The 15,670-nt window shown below is 49.2% G+C and overlaps 1 protein-coding gene across 1 annotated transcript; it reads left to right on the top strand.

The window, feature by feature from the left end:
* Nucleotides 1-2,964: 2,964 nt before the first annotated feature.
* RHOU (ras homolog family member U) lies at nucleotides 2,965-10,111 on the top strand. Its single transcript, XM_058800761.1, has 3 exons — nucleotides 2,965-3,289; nucleotides 4,018-4,076; nucleotides 7,119-10,111. The coding sequence occupies exons 1-3, from the start codon at nucleotides 2,965-2,967 to the stop codon at nucleotides 7,572-7,574; spliced, it is 840 nt and encodes a 279-aa protein (XP_058656744.1). The 3' UTR covers nucleotides 7,575-10,111.
* The last annotated feature ends 5,559 nt before the right edge of the window (nucleotides 10,112-15,670 follow it).

The following is a 15,670-nucleotide window of genomic DNA, read 5'->3' as shown; positions in this document are numbered from 1 at the left end:
CCTCTGGATTTCAGGAGATGGAAAACTATCAGCTGCTGGGCTCTGGCAGAAGGGTAACACAAATCTTGGCTTGGAGATGGAGACTCCTCTTGACAGCTCTGCTTCTCAGGCACAATGGGCCTTTCTATGAAAGCTCATGTGTGCTGGAGACAACTTTCTTGGGTGCTGCTCAGAGCCTGAAGAATGAACTCTGAGGGAACTAGATCCTAGAAAGCTGTACCTCTTCCCAATGTGCATGCCTCTCGCCAGCAATGCCTTGTCTTGTGCAGAGATGCAGCTAGGCATACACTGGGAACCATGATGCAGAATAAAAATGAAATGCTGGGCTGCAAATATGGCTCTGCCCCCCTGCACAGAGCAGTAGGGAGGAAATCAACCAGAAATAACAATATCCAGTCTCCATACTCCATGCAGTTCACCAGAAATTACTAAAGATATTCCTTGTTTTAAGCAGATCCTGACTACCTTCAGAGTTTCACTGAAAAGCGAATTGTTTTCAATTCAGAAGAAGGGACACAAGCTTCTGTGCAATTAATCAATTTTCCTTTTGTCTCACTTTAAGGAAAAGGTGAATCTAGGCAATTTTGGTTACTGGGGTTGGTACCTGACTTTGATCAGGGATGTGATTTGTCACCTGCATCACTCTAATACTGAGCTTATACTGTTGAAACAGTGTTGCGTTCAAGATGTTACCACACCACAGATAACTCTGAGCTCTCTCAGCAGCACAGCACAGCAGCCACACAGGAATCTCAGGCCTTTCAGGGAACACTTGCAGGGCTGAAGGCACTCAGTACTGAATGAAACGCTGTGATTTTGCAGCCAGGTGGCTGTGGAGCATGCTTGCTGTATGGCTCTGTTATGGAGGCAGCAAACCCAAGAACGAGCGTGGCAGCAAGCTGCCATGGCCGTAACCTTTCAACCAGCTGCAGCTGTTTGCAAAGCAACCTTCAATGCACACATAATGTTTTTCCCTTTTCCCACGAGAATAAGCCAAATTAACATTATCCCGGCACAACTGCATGCATACTCTAGGGAATTAGCTGCAATAGTATTACTGAAGCAATTCAGCTTTTCTAGGTAGACAGGCTATAATTACACCAAATTAAAATAGAATGCTTTTGTTCTAACTTTGGCTTCCCCTTGAGGACTTGTACCAAAATAATCAAAAGTATGAATTAAGCCATTTCAGTTATTTTAGTGTAAGCCTGAGTGCAGGCAGGCTCCTGCTCCAGTCCTTCTACCTTGGCAGAGCTCAGCTGTCTGGGTGATCTCTCACAGGCTTCATCACAGAGGGACAAATGTAGGAAAGCACCCAATGGGAAGCTGGGTTTGGCTGTAGCCAGTTGCCCTGTGATGGCTCTCTCTGGGGCCAATGCCATATGTGACAGCACCATCTTTGTTCATTTAAGGGAAGGTAATTCTGCAGGACTGGGATGTCCCACAGTGCCTCAATGCTCTGCTGGTTGCTGTGCTCCATCCCTGCCTGGCTGTGCTCCCTGCAGGGAGCAGGTGCTGCTGAGCTGGCATGGGGCTCCACGGAGATGTTTTTTCCTACGCCTTCTATTGCACACACAGCGTATCCAACCTGGGGGTTTTGCAGCTGCTTTCAGCCAGGCAGGACCTTGGCTTTGGCCCTGCTTTGGAAGGTCCAAAATGTCTATGTGCAAAAGAGCCATGGCCCAATGGAGAGCCGTGACTCTTCCCATGGAAGAGGCCAGGGCACTTAGGAAAAGATCAGCGGTAGAGGGTGCTTTTTTCTATGAGATGTGAGCCTTGGCAGGGCCTTCGGTGGTTAGACCACGCCACTCCAGGGTTTAAAGGAGCAGGAAGATGTCAGCTCCAGTGACCATGGAAATACGGATGGGATGTTGGGCAGCTGTAGCACGCGCTGCCTCACGTGGGTTTCCACTTCACCGAGGGAAATGGGGAAGCAGCACTTCAGGACTCATTGGCAACTCAGGGGTGCTAAAAATGGTAAACTGAAATCATAACTCTGCCATAGACTTGTCAATATCGATTTGGGTAAGTTCAGATATATGCACTTGCTGCCTGTCAAATGAGGCACCCCAGATTCTCCAGGTAGTGTGGCTCGTATTTTTATGGTGTTTTTAAGGTTCCCGTAAGAAATGCGTTAATAACGTTTCCAACTGAGAACCGAACTAGGCTAATCATCAGCCTTTCATTTTCAGCGTTTTACTGCAAAACTTTCCATGGCCAAATTATTGAAAATGAGGAGCCCCCTTTCCTAGGGCACACAGCTCAGTTTACCCCTTCCCAAACTCGCAGGTGGGAGCCCACTCAGCGGCTTCCACGGCAAATACGCCGAGAGCACCCATGGAAACTCCAGAGCTCCCCCGCCCAGCTGAGCGCGACGCGCTGCCCTCAGCGAGCCGCGCGCTGCCGGCAGGGCTGGGCGGGCCCTCACGGCGGCTCCGCGGGCAGGGCCGGCCGCGAGCCCCGAGGGGCCGGGCGGCACCGCCCCCTCCTTCGGATCCAGCCAATGGCGCTGCGCGGCGGGGCGAGCGGGCCAATGAGGAGCGCGGCCGCGCGGCGGGGCCCGCCCCCTGTGCCCGCGCGCGGCCGTCGGTGAGTGCGGGGCGGGGCGCTGCGGCGCCGCCTGGCGGCCGTGCCGGGCTGAGCCGCGCTGCGCCGGCTCCTCCCCGCGCCGGCGATGTCACGCGGCGGCGCGGGGCCGGCGGCCGGGACTCTGGCGCGCGGGGCGCGGCGGTAGCAGAGCTGCCGGGAGCCGCCGCCGCGCCGGGACCCGCCGCCACCGCCCGCGACCGGGAACCGCCAGCGCCGCCGGGGCTGGCTTCGCGGCGGTCGCGCCGCTCCTGCCGGCCCGCCGGGGCCCCGCACCGCTCACCCGCCGCCTCCGCCGCCGCGCCTCGCCGCCCCCCGGTCGGCGGCCCCGGGCAGCGCGCCGCCCCCCGGGCCGCGGGGCTCTGCGTGGCCGCGCGGATGCCGCCGCAGCAGGAGGGCGAGGCGGGATACATCAGCAAGCCGGTGCCGCCGGGCGGCTGCGAGGTGCCGCCGGTGCCCCCGCGCAGGGTGCGCAGCGGGCGGGCGGCGGCGGCGCTGGGAGCGGCGCTGGGCGGCCGCTGCCGGGCGGCGGGGTCCGGGGCCGTGGCCGGAGCCGGGGCCGGAGCGGGGTCAGAGCCGCGGCGCAGCATCAAGTGCGTTCTGGTGGGAGACGGCGCGGTGGGGAAGACCAGCCTGGTGGTGAGCTACACCACGAACGGGTACCCCACCGAGTACATCCCCACCGCCTTCGACAACTTCTCCGGTAAGTGACCGGGGCGGCCGCGGGCATCGGGCGGCGGGAGGGGGTTCTGCCATTCTGGGGAGCGTGCCGCCTCAGGGGCCGTGGCTGCAGTGCACGGAGGGGGGCGATGTCCAGGTTCGGTGATTTCATTATGGATCTATGGGGAGCAGGACTCCACGGAGCAGGACCGAGCTTGTCAGGCTGCCATCGCAGCCAGCAGCACCGGCCGGTCTCCGGTCTAACAGAGCCAGGCTGGCAGCGGGCTTTCATTGGGAGCCCTCCGGTGGAGAGCTTAGCGCTATCGGGGATATCTGAAGCGCCTAAAGGGCAAGCTTAAATCCTCGCCTTTACCAAGGGGGAAGTGCACGGGTTTCTCTGCGGTTCAGCGGGGGCTTTTCTTGTCCCGGGCGTGCTGAATGTGTACGGGGAAATAAAGCTGAACGCCTCTAGCAGGAGAATGTGCCAGACTGCCGGGCTCGCTCTCCGCGCTGCCTGCGGAGCACTTGTGCCGTCACTGCCTAGCTCATCTCTTGTAGTAAAAGGAATCGGAAAGCCCTGAAGGGCTTGCTTGTGTTAGCGACGGACTCCCTTCCAGCTCTGCTAAGTTGTTAAATCTAAAATAATTGAAGCAAAGGCTACTAGAGCTGAGGGATGGTAAATCTTCCTTTTTAAATTTTTTTCTTTAATGGAAAACATGTAAAGTTGAATTCACCATAGTTTCCCCCCCCTCCCTTCTTTCTCTCCAAAAGCTGTTGTGTCTGTCGATGGGAAGCCGGTGAGACTTCAGCTCTGTGACACAGCTGGTCAGGTCAGTGGAGCCACGTACTTGATTTAAGCGACAGCGGGAGGGGAGAAGTTGTTGCTGTTGCGCAAAGTAGTCCTGCAAATGACTTCATGGATTTGAAAGTATTCCCAGTGTTTGATCATGTTATTATCGGCTGTCATTTTCACTGCTGCTTGACTCACTACTCTGCCTGTCTGTTGAAGGGTGGGGGACGACTGTTTCTCCATATAGGGGCTGGGCACAGGCTGCTGCTCTGCTGGCTCAAGCTGCAGCTCTGCTTAGCCTGACTGGAAAGGCTGAACATATTGGGGATTCAACGGCCACCTGGTTTTCTCTTTGAGCAGTTGTCACTGTCTTTATTTTTGCTAAATAACTGGGGGTTTAAGAATTAGGGTGTTTGGCATATATGCATGCAAAGCAACCACAGCTGTAGGTGTCCAGAGATAGAGACTGTGTTTTTGAAGGGACCGAAGCTGGAGGGAGAAAAAAGTACTATTGGGTGTTGTCCGTGGAGGCTTCATATTCACCATTCCCACCCATTTAGAAAGTGCTGCTGTTGCAAAGCTGAGGTTTGCTGTAATCTGCAACCTGAAGGGATGAGGGTAGCTGATGCCTCTCATCTCCTACTTTGGCTGATACATAAAAAAGCCCATGCCTTGCTGCCTGAGATTTTCCAGGAGACCCAGGCTTGTACTACCCTGAGCAGTGTGCAACACTGCTTGCCAGGGATTGAGGCTGGATAACCAAAAGTAGCCAAAAATATTTTGCTACCTCACTGCTCGTTTGAAGGCAATGGGAGTTAGAGTCCTGTGCAGCTTTGTGGATCTAGGTCTATACTTTCACCAAAACCACGCTGAAAAATCTCAGTGGTCTTAACATACAAACCTATTTAGATGAGTAATAACTGGGTGCCCTAATTAGGAATGGAGTTTTCAGGGCTATGCAGTAGTAGACAGCAGTGTGCCCTACAAAGCAGAGCTAAAATCCTACAAACAGCCTTCTGCAGGTAGTGATGTGAATTCAAACAGCAGAACTGTCCCATGATTTTGTGTCCTACTGAAGAGATGGGGTGGTACTGCAACAGTCTTGGCTGTGCATGTTCATATGCAGAGCAAGGCAGGTGAAACTGGCATCAGGTGACAGCCTGTGGACATGCAGTGCCTGTGGAAATGCAGCTGCAAGCTGCAGGAGGGATGAACAGGTCCTGTCACCCCTTGCTTTCCCTGCCCTTAGTGGTTAAGGTGTTTGCTCTGGTGGCCCAAGTGCAGCTGGAATGAGTAAAGTTACTGCCTTTAAAATGAAGAGATTATCAAAACTGACAGCAATTGTCCTGAGTAAAAAGATTCCTGGCTGGATACATTGATAGAACTGTTGCTGGGAGATGGCTGCTGAAATCTGGAGCTAAAAATCCACTCCAGGCAGCAGGAAATTCTGTTTCAGCATCAGTAGCCCGAAGAGGTGTAGAATCCCTGCAGGCCATGTACCTGCCATTGAAATGGCAGAAGTGTACTTAGGATATAAAGGGAACTGTTTCATCTTAGTAAAAACCCATCAGATCTAGGGTTTGCTTCCAAACCCATTGAATTGAGCCCTTTTGAGGTTTCACATGTGGCAAGAAGAGGCAATTACATGGCAAGGTGCCTTTCTGCAAACAGCCTTGTTGGTCAGAGCAGCATCTCTCAGTAAATGTGGGGTTTTTCTTGAGCCAAGTGGTGAGAGCTTGGTTTCCTCTGAGCCTCAGTCTGAGAATCAAGAGAGCAAATTAATCTTACTTTTTTGACTGGTGTTTTATAAATGTCTGTCTCTCTCAGAGATACTACTGCAAAAAATTCATTTGAGCAGAACAAGATTCCTGAGGCTTCCAGGGGGCTTTTAACTGCATATCCTGGGTCTCCAGAGGCTTTAAAGGAAAATTTCGCATCTCAAAAATTAACATGCAACTCGCAATTCATCAGTAAACTGAGAGATATATTCAGCTTTATGTTTCTGTGCCTTTTCAATTCCAAGCATTTGAGAACATGGTCCATTTTAATTAAATGTCACTGCCGCTGAGGCAAATCCTACCTGTTCAGGCTGCTACCCTGGTTTTATCCTGCTGTCAGCATAAAAGCAGCCTGCCTGGAGTAACCCTTGCTTCTAGCTGCATTCTTCCCTGAAGATCAGCACACCTTTGTTACCATGAGGTGTTTGACTTTCTTGTGGCTTCATCCTGAAGCTGAAAAAGGGCCTTGCTTTGCTGGAGTTTGCGCTAAAAAAAAAAAAAAAAAAAAAAAAAAAAAACTAAAAAAAACCAGAAAGGTAGTGCTGGGAGGCCTGTGTGCAGTTTGTTTGATGTGGCATGGGTGGGAGGGAAAGGTAAAGCTCTTACTCTATGCCATTGGCATGTTAAGCCTGCACATTGTAAGTCATTATTGCTCCCATCAGATTTAAATCCCTGGCCACAATGGCAGGGAAATTATTCCCATATCCTGGAGGATGTTGCTAAGTAGTTACCAGTTTAAAAGCTGACTCCAGGAAAGGTACCCAGAAAGGTACACATGCTGCTGCATATCTGCTTTGCCCTTGCCCGGGTCTGTCAGCAGAACAGCTTTGAGGTACACGGTGCTCCTCCTCAGAGCTGCTCACTGACTCACCCTGGCAGAGGTGGGTCTGGAGAAAGTGCTCTCTCCCTCTTCAGTTTGTGCCTTTCTGTGCCGTAACTGCTTCCCACAGCCTTGCTTCTCTGCTGAAGTAGAGCACAGGGCCTGTGTACAAAGAGCAGAGGAAATATTTAAGCACTTGAAATAACCTGCAGCATTAGTTGGAAAATATCAGATATGCGGGGAAGCCACCACCTTTGTCCTGTGTGCCTGATGGTGGCAAGGTGCCCGCTGGCTGGCAGCCATGGGACATCAGGCAGGGTACAGGTGGCTTCTTCATGGGTCACACCTTGCTGAGTGGACTGGGTGCCCATTTTGGGGTGCATGTCAAGATGGCAGTGGCAGGTGGTCCTCAGCTTCACCAAGGCTCAGGGCAGGCTGGAGCTGCTCTTTCTGTGGAGTGCTAACACGGTTTTGTTCTGTGCAGGATGAGTTTGACAAGCTCCGGCCTCTGTGCTACACCAACACAGACATCTTCCTGCTGTGCTTCAGCGTGGTGAGCCCTTCCTCCTTCCAGAACGTGAGTGAGAAGTGGGTTCCCGAAATCCGCTGCCACTGCCCCAAGGCACCCATTATCCTGGTTGGGACACAGTCAGACCTCCGGGAGGATGTCAAAGTCCTCATCGAGCTGGACAAGTGCAAAGAAAAGCCAGTCTCAGAGGAGGCTGCAAAGCTCTGTGCTGAGGAAATAAAAGCCGTGTCCTACATCGAGTGCTCCGCTTTGACTCAGAAAAACCTCAAGGAGGTCTTTGATGCAGCCATCGTGGCTGGCATTCAGTACTCGGATACCCAGCAGCAACCAAAGAAATCCAAATGTAGGACTCCAGACAAGATGAAAAACCTCTCCAAATCCTGGTGGAAAAAGTACTGCTGTTTTGTATAGGGGCTGCAAGGACCGGAGTGCTGCTCTGAGGAAATCAATAGAGGCTATATTAGCTGAAATCTCAATTTGTGTCGTCTTGAGTGTATAGTGTAGATCTGTATGTATGTGTATATGTTGCTACTGGATGACTCAGTTGCCCTTTTGAGGATTGCAGAAGGATTCTTAGTTAAATAATTGCTATATATCAGGTCTGGCACCCAGTTTTGTGACCAGACCTTCTCGTTAAGGAAAAAAAAAAAAGCACCATGTGTCTGTGAGCAGAGAAGGATTTGTCCAAAGGATTCAACTTCTTCTGTTGTAAGGTGTATGTGATGGGGCGGAGCACAACAGAGGCCTTCACTGCCAGGGCTTTGCAGGAGGAACGCACAAGCAACGGTGGAAATGTAGAGCTCTGTACGTGGACGATCAAAGGGAAAAATAACACTGTGCCTCCTAACTGACATTTGTAGCTTTAAACCCCACTCCTGCTCTCTTTGTATCTTCCCAAGCCAGTGCTCTTAGGGATCACTTTTTAAAGGGTATGCAAGAGGTGTAATCTATACGCAAATGCCATGGTTAAAAAGGTCATGGGTATACCTTCAGCTTGTGGTGAGGGAACCTAATCCCTTATGGAGCCGACATCTCATTTGTTATCTCCTGACTTTCAGAAAGTCCTTTCTGTCCTCTTTCCCCTACCTTTCCCAGGAAGCCGAGTGGAAGCCCAGAAACATGACCAAGCTTTTAACTCGCTACCTCGAGCAGTGGCAATTTCCTCTGTGTTTTTGCAGACATGACGACAGTTCATCTATTTCAGCTCAAAGGAATGTAAATACTGTTGTGTTGGGGTTTTAATTTTTTTTTTTTTTTGCAATGTAACAAATACCTGTGCAGCACCATATAAACCACATCTGGTTTTAAGTCTACAGCCAAGAATTCCAGGATGCCCCATTTTACCTTTTAAGGCTGCTAAACAAATAACAAATGAGGCAGATTGAGATTTATAACAAACTGGACTCCAAAAACTGAGGCCGCTGCGTCCTCTTCATGATGCTGTTTCCAACCAAGTTAATGTTTCCCTTCTAAAGGCAACAGTCACTTGTGGTTGAATCTTGTCCAAGCTCATAGTTGTGAAATTGTCTGAGGCCATCCCTAAAATACAACTGATAATCCTTTTTTTTTCCCAGATCAGTCCAACAGATTAATTGAAATGTGCCTAAAATGTAGCTGAGGGATCAACACAGAGCTGAGTGTGACCTGTTCTCTGACTGAATCTGGTTCCTACTGAACTCAGCCTAATTGCAGTTCTAGTGAGTTCAAGAGACCCAAATGATAATGTGACTCTCTGCAAGGGTCAGTATTTAAACCTGTTCTGCAGAGGACATTTAGTTTGTGCTGTCTGTCTGCTTTTTTTTTATGGCCACAATTACTTTTTTCCCTCCTCTAGATAGTTCAAGATCAAATTATACTTCTTTTTTGTTCCCTTTGGCTCTAGCCTTGAAGTGACCTTTTCCTTATTATTAAACTAAACTGTAGTGACAGAAGGCCAGAACCTTTTTTCATCAAAATGAATCAATGTCTGATACAAAGAACTGTAGGGGCTGTTTGAGTTGATAAAGCTGACCACAGTTTACCTCCTGGCCCATTAAGGAAAATGACACTATGTAAATGGATTCTGGGCTATTGGCATAGGCTCCACAGACAGTATTTTTTCCTTCTCTACAGAAGAATGAGTGCAGAATGGGTAATGTTCCATCACTGAAAACTTGAAAATGGGATGGAAATCTTTACCTAGGGCCTAATTCAATAAAAATATGTTGGCTTCTGCACTGGAAGAGCCTGGAAAAAGTTTCCATAGCACAGAAACTGGATGCCTTTGACTTGGTTGCATCAGGTTGGTAATGGTTTAATGTTTACTAGTCCTGAAGTTAACATCTGAGCCTTTATATTTTTTACTCAAATGCTTTGACAGGATTTCAGATATACAGTCATGCCAACATCTTTGAGAAAAACAAAGCTAGATTTCTCCTGGGTGCTTGGCTTCCTTGTAAAAAACAGTCTCAGTCGCTCAGAAATGTGGGTTTGAGGAGGAGACAGGCTTGAATCTGAGCAGCTTCCATTTACAAAAATAACAAAATTTCCTCTGCAAGATCATACTGCTTGGTTTCATGCTGAACTGGAAGCAGTAGGTTATACTTTATAAGCAGCCTGTTTCATAGTCTGGAGTAGCATTACTTTTGAATGTAGCCAGCTGTGACTGTTTCTGAAGATGTGATTTATATACAACTTGTTATAGCCCTTTACTAGGTGTGTGTAAACTGAGGTCTAATAACTCTATGGATACTGCTCTACGTGGGGCTACACAGGGTCTAGGTTTTAGAAATCTTACTTTTAAAATTACCAGTATTTTACAAGCATAAATGAGGGGGAGATGCCTCTATGTAGTCTATAATCTGATGTGCCTTATAAAAAAACTCTCTTCTGTTTTCTAAGTGTAGGCTATATTCCAAAAGAAATATTTCATGTGAGAATGATATAAATGAGGTATTTGGAAATAAATTCTGACCTGTGTATGTGTCTGCCTCTGCTGCGTGCTCGAGGAGGCTGGAAGGCAGTCCCTTGGCCATGCACTGGGCTAATACCCAGCAAAATACTGGAACTGTGCTCCCAGTGCCCCCCAAAAGGCCTCTGCCCAGAAAATACAGCCTTTTTCTGCACTGCCCCATCCCCAGGGGCTGGGCTGGGTGGGAAGGGTACAATGGCCAGCTTTCTGCCTCCCTGCCAGCACAGGATCTTGCTGTGGCCCTGTGAAGCGTGGACAAGCTCATTGTGCCTGGCCCTGAAAATGGGGTGAGTGGAGGGAGCACAGCATAACTGGGGTGTTTGCCTGCTGATGTTGTGCCACATGTGTCCTGGCCAGGGGAGCCAGAGGGCGTTTCTGGAAAAGCAGAGCCTTCTCCATTTTGACACCATAGGTCTTGCCACTCCTTCCTGGGTCCTGTGCCTCATGCCAGGGCCAAGGCGAGTGAGGTTTGAGATTGTTTGTGCCCAGGAGCTGCATGGCTGTGGCACAGAAGCCTTCCACCCTTCGGTGCCATTGTGTTAGCTGAGTGGGGAGCAGCATCTAGACCTCCAGGCATTGCCATGGATCCAGTGTCCTGCTCCAGAGAGGGCACTTTGCTCTGCACCAGCCAAAGTTTGTAGCCTGTCCCCATTGCGTTTGTTTTTCTGGGAGCTGAGAGGAGCAGCATGCTGGGGGTGGCATACCAGGTGTCCCTCCCATGCCACCTGTCTCTTGGGTTACAAGGCCAAGGCATTTTCAACCATGGGAATGCACACAACCTGCATGAAGTCAGGTCAATGCACAGTTCCTCTTTCTCATGGTTGATTCCTCGCTGGAACAAAGCCTTGGCTTCTCCTCTTTGTTAAGTGCCAGGCTGGGCAGTGCTGGGAGGCTGGATCACCTGGTGGTGCCTGCAGCACAGTGGCCCTGCCCGAGAGCCAGCCTGCCAGCAGGCTCCTTTCTGGGGATACTGGTGCTGAGTCACCAATGCCCTTGGTGATGCCTTCAGAGATTGCTTCCATGGGGTTCCTGTGCTGCAGGAGTGGAGTTGGGGTGTGCTGGCTGGAGACCAAGGCACCCCACCTTTGTGTGCTGACTTTGCAGGAAAAGGGGCTGTGCTAGCTTAGAGTCCAGAACCTGCTCTTGCCAAATCCTGGCACAAAAATCCCTCTGCTACCTGTGGGGCATTGATTTTCTGCTGAGGCAGGCTGCTGTCTTGTGCAGCCTGGCATCTGAACAAGGCTAAGGCAGTTCAGGTCATCCTTTACCCCAGGGTGACTTTGTGCCTGGGTGTGCTGCTGTGATCAAAAGGCTCCCTCAGCTGCCCTGCTTCAGATACTGGATGGGCTGGCAGCTGAGGCTGATAAGGGCTTATTGAAGTAAGCCCACTGTACTTAAGGTTTCCCAGCAATGCTGAAATAGCTGATGATTTGTGATGGATGGAAATGCCCAAGAGAGGAACTTTCATATGAAATTAAACTGCTAGGAAAAATACAAACTGGGGTTTTTTTTGTTAATGGAGAAAAAAGGCACTTACACCATTTTCCCCCCTGTGTTTAGTGGGTTGCAGATGCTTCTAGGGTAGGATTGAAGGTTGACTGGAGCTGAGACATTGACAAATGTGACAGTTTTTCCTTACAAGGTGTCTGTAAGGACACTTCACCACACTCTCACTTTGCTTTTTATTTTCTTTCTAGACACCAGTTACTGACCACAGAGAGGAGAGCAGTGCTTCAGGAGACAGGATTTTTGTATGACCACATGGAGCTGACCTAATGTTGTCCTAGGTATCATGCTTAAACACTGAACCTTGATGAAGCATGTGAGTGCCCCTACAACTGAGCAACCTTTCTGAGCTCTAGTAATTTATGTGCTCAGGGGTTTGTACAGAAGAGATCTCAACTTCTGCCTTTAGTGTTGCCCTGGCATGGAACAAGGTGAGGAGAGAGGAAAAACAACTGCTCAGGAAAGAGTGAGACATTATAAACCTCAGCAGAGCGGGCAAAGGGACTCCAGGGCAAGGGGGAGTGATAGACGCTACTTTTACCTACTTTAGTCATAAGCAGATTAAAAGCACAATTAGAGTAATGCATGAGGAAATGAACAGCCCCAAGGAGGGCTGTTAGGTGTTAAAATACAGCCTTTTCTTTGGGAAGCATCAAAGCTGTGGATAGCTGGAAGCTGGGAGGAAAAATCACTGTACACAATAGGGAAAAATCACTCAGCATTTGCTTGGTTCTAACATTCTCTCCTTAAGCATCTGTGCTGACTAGAGACAGGATATGGGATGAGGTGGACCTCTGGCATCAATCAACCTGACTGTCCCAGTCTATTTAATGTTTTTGAAAGAGCAGGATGGGTTTCAGGCCAGCAGCAGGGCCCCAAGATCCAAAGAGACCTTCTGAAGCCTTAGCTTCCAACATTGCTGGCAGCCAGCAGGAAGATATAATGGTTGAGGGTTTTTCATTACCCAGTTAGAGCAGACCTCTATGTATAACCTGGTGAGCAAGCAGTTGTGTAATCCAATGAATTTTACTGTCTGAGGCAGGGTATTCTTCAGCACTGCTGATTTATTTCTCCACAGTTTTAACAGGATGAATAGATCAGTGATGTGTATGAAAAAAGGCATAAAACCTCAGCTTGGAGCAGCTTTTTATTCAGCAAGGGAAATGTGTCTAGAGAAGGAAGCTTGAGGAGCAGCCCTGCTGATCTGCAAGGGACTGTTCCAACCTGAGGAGCTCTCCTGGCTGAAGGAGACCTGTGTTAGACACTGATTCAGACTCCAGTGCTGGAGAGTGTCCCCAGGTATCCCTTGTTCCCTTGGTCTGTGCATTTCGGTTGGATCCTGATATTATTTGGAGGCAAAGGAGGAATCATTTCACCCAGGTCAGCAGAGTTGCAGACCTGTAAAACTTTATGTAGCCTGAAAAAGACTCAGGCAGGGATCCCTGTTGAGCTTCTGGCACTGCAGGTACACTTATAAAGACATTGCCTCTCTGTAACACTTTCCCCCTGGCTTCACTGGGAGGGAGGAATACTGATCCTCTCCTCCTGCTCAGACTTTTGCTGGTCTCTGTGGTCCCCTGGGATGAATCTCCCACATACATATCTGATGTTTCTCACTCCTGATCCACAACTCATTCAGGTAACTCCAATTTTCTAAAGCCCTTCTCTCTGGGAGTGTCATTTTAGCAGCAGTGACCAATTTGGGTTAATATAGATGGGATAAATATGACATGGGATAAAGCATGGTCCTTGTCCAGACAGTTGCTACTTTTCCTATCATGATGGAATATCCTGGCCATGTGTGTGCCCTGGGCTCTCTGTGACCACCTGGCCTGGTCATAGAATCACTTAGACTGGAAAAGACCTTTAAGATCAAGTCTAACCGTTAACCCAGCACTGCCACATCTACCACTAAACCACGTCCCTAAGTGCCACATCTGCGCATCTTTTACATCACTCCAGCGATGGTGACTCCACTACTTCCCTGGGCAGCCTGTTCCAGTGATGCCAGCCCCTCAGATACTTGTTAACAGTAACAAAAAATACAAGTTCAAAGCAAAAATGTGACTTTTATATTTGGCATTTCCATTTCCAAGTTGCTGATGGAGTGAGAACTGCATGCATGGTGTCCTGCCATTTGTCCTGGTAGGCACTTGGTCCTCCGTGGCTCAGCAGGGATAATAGCACCATAAAACAGCTGTACTGTTCTCCTCTTCCTCACTACACTTCATAGTTTTAGAGTAGAGGCATGCTGAACAAGATTTATCTGAGGGCAGTGCTTGGACTATAGCCCCTGCTCCATCACCCTCTCTTTCCACAGCCGCCCCTCCCCTGCATTCCCCTAGGCAATTTTCTTATTTTTAATTCAAAACCTCACGTTGCCCAAAGCCTGGTGCTCAGCATTTTTCTGCTGCCTGTGTCCCATTCTTCCATCTTTTGAGCTCTGTCATGGCCTTTCCACATTTTAATTACAAGCTCAGCAGGCTTCAGTCTCCCCTGTTCCTCAGGGCTGAGAAAAACCACTCCTTTTATTTTCTGCTGTTTTCGTGTAATCTTCCACAACCCACCCAGGTGAATCTGGGGAGATGATGGCAGCGTGTTGCAGAGCAAAGACTGAAGAAGAGTGGGTGGTGATAGTGAGGGGTAAAGTCTCTCCTGCTGCTGGCTGTTGTGGTGGTGATAAGGCTGCTCCAATGCAGGGGTGGCTGTTGACTTCTGGGGGTGAGGGCTCCAGTATCTGCTGGGCTACAGGCAGAGCCCTGGCCATTTTCAAAGGGCTTTGAAGTACCCTCTGACAATCTCCTCTGGGAGATAAGAGATTGCAGGGAGAGGAAGGAGTTCCTGGAAACAGCTTTAACAGCACGTATGTTTATCTAGGCTGGGTAACCCAGAAGGAGGCCAAAACCTGGGCTGCAGACACCTGAGAAGATATGCAGGGATTTAAGCTGAAAATGCAAAGTGATGCCAAACCTCGGGGTTCCAAAGTTTAAATCAATCAATTTTCTAACATCTGACTCAAGCCTGCAAGTGAACAAGGTATTTGTGGGTACATCCCTCCCTCCTCCTTTCAGTATCTGCATGGAGTTGTTACTCACGGATTTGCCTTCTCCCTCACATGTGGCTGTTGCTACTCGTGTTGTTGCCCAGGACAGCTAGGCCCAGAGGTCCCACACCTCTGGGTGTAGAGAAGTATTATGCAAAAACATATTTGCTTTTATTTGTTTAAAACAGAGCCCCTGTTCATTCCAAGACACCATCTCTAGCTCCAGCATTGTCGGAGGTGGTGAAGAGCAGTTTACAGGTAAGCAGGTGGCCAGATGACCAGGAAAATGTCACGGTGACTCAAGCGACTACCTTCTCTCCACCATTGTGTTTGCTTTTTTCCTCCTCATCTGAAGAGTTACAGCTTTTATATAACATCCTCTCATAGAAGAGTTTCTCCACCCTGTCAATTATTTTGTCTGCTGTCCCTTTGGGCCTACCCCAGCCCCACCATCCCACTCCTGAAGGGCAGAGAGCAGAGCTGCAGGCAAAGTCTATAATCCCATGTTTTGTTCTTCAGCACTCTTCCTGGTACTGCCCAATATTTTACTGGTGGTGTTTCAACAAGTTTTGGTGTTGAGCCTTATCCAAAATATTTTGGGAATCCATCAATCCTGTCCCTGAGACCTCCCTTATCCCCAAAAATGCTGTTACCCCATAGAACAGCAGCAGGTTTCCAGAAGCATTTCCTTTCAGAGAAGACAGACTGGCACTTTCCCAGCAGACCATATTGTCCATGTGGTCTATTATGTTACTCTTTATTGTAGTATCTACCCTCTGTGTGAACCTATGGGAAATAGTCTGTTCTAAGAGTGCTACCAGCAAGGAGAAACTGCCCAGGGATGCTTCTGATCCAGAATTTTAATGGATCTATGATCTTGACAAATCTGAAAGTCAAATGACTGCTTTCTGCGTAATGCCCTCCATCAGGAGGACACAGATAGTGAAAATTTCCTACTGCACCACATTACTATGAGACCCCAGTACTCTCAACCAAGACTGGCAGGTG

The sequence above is a fragment of the Ammospiza caudacuta genome, chromosome 3 (genome assembly GCF_027887145.1).
Source record: "Ammospiza caudacuta isolate bAmmCau1 chromosome 3, bAmmCau1.pri, whole genome shotgun sequence".
Classification (NCBI taxonomy): domain Eukaryota; kingdom Metazoa; phylum Chordata; class Aves; order Passeriformes; family Passerellidae; genus Ammospiza; species Ammospiza caudacuta.
This window is presented reverse-complemented; position numbering and strand designations above follow the sequence as displayed.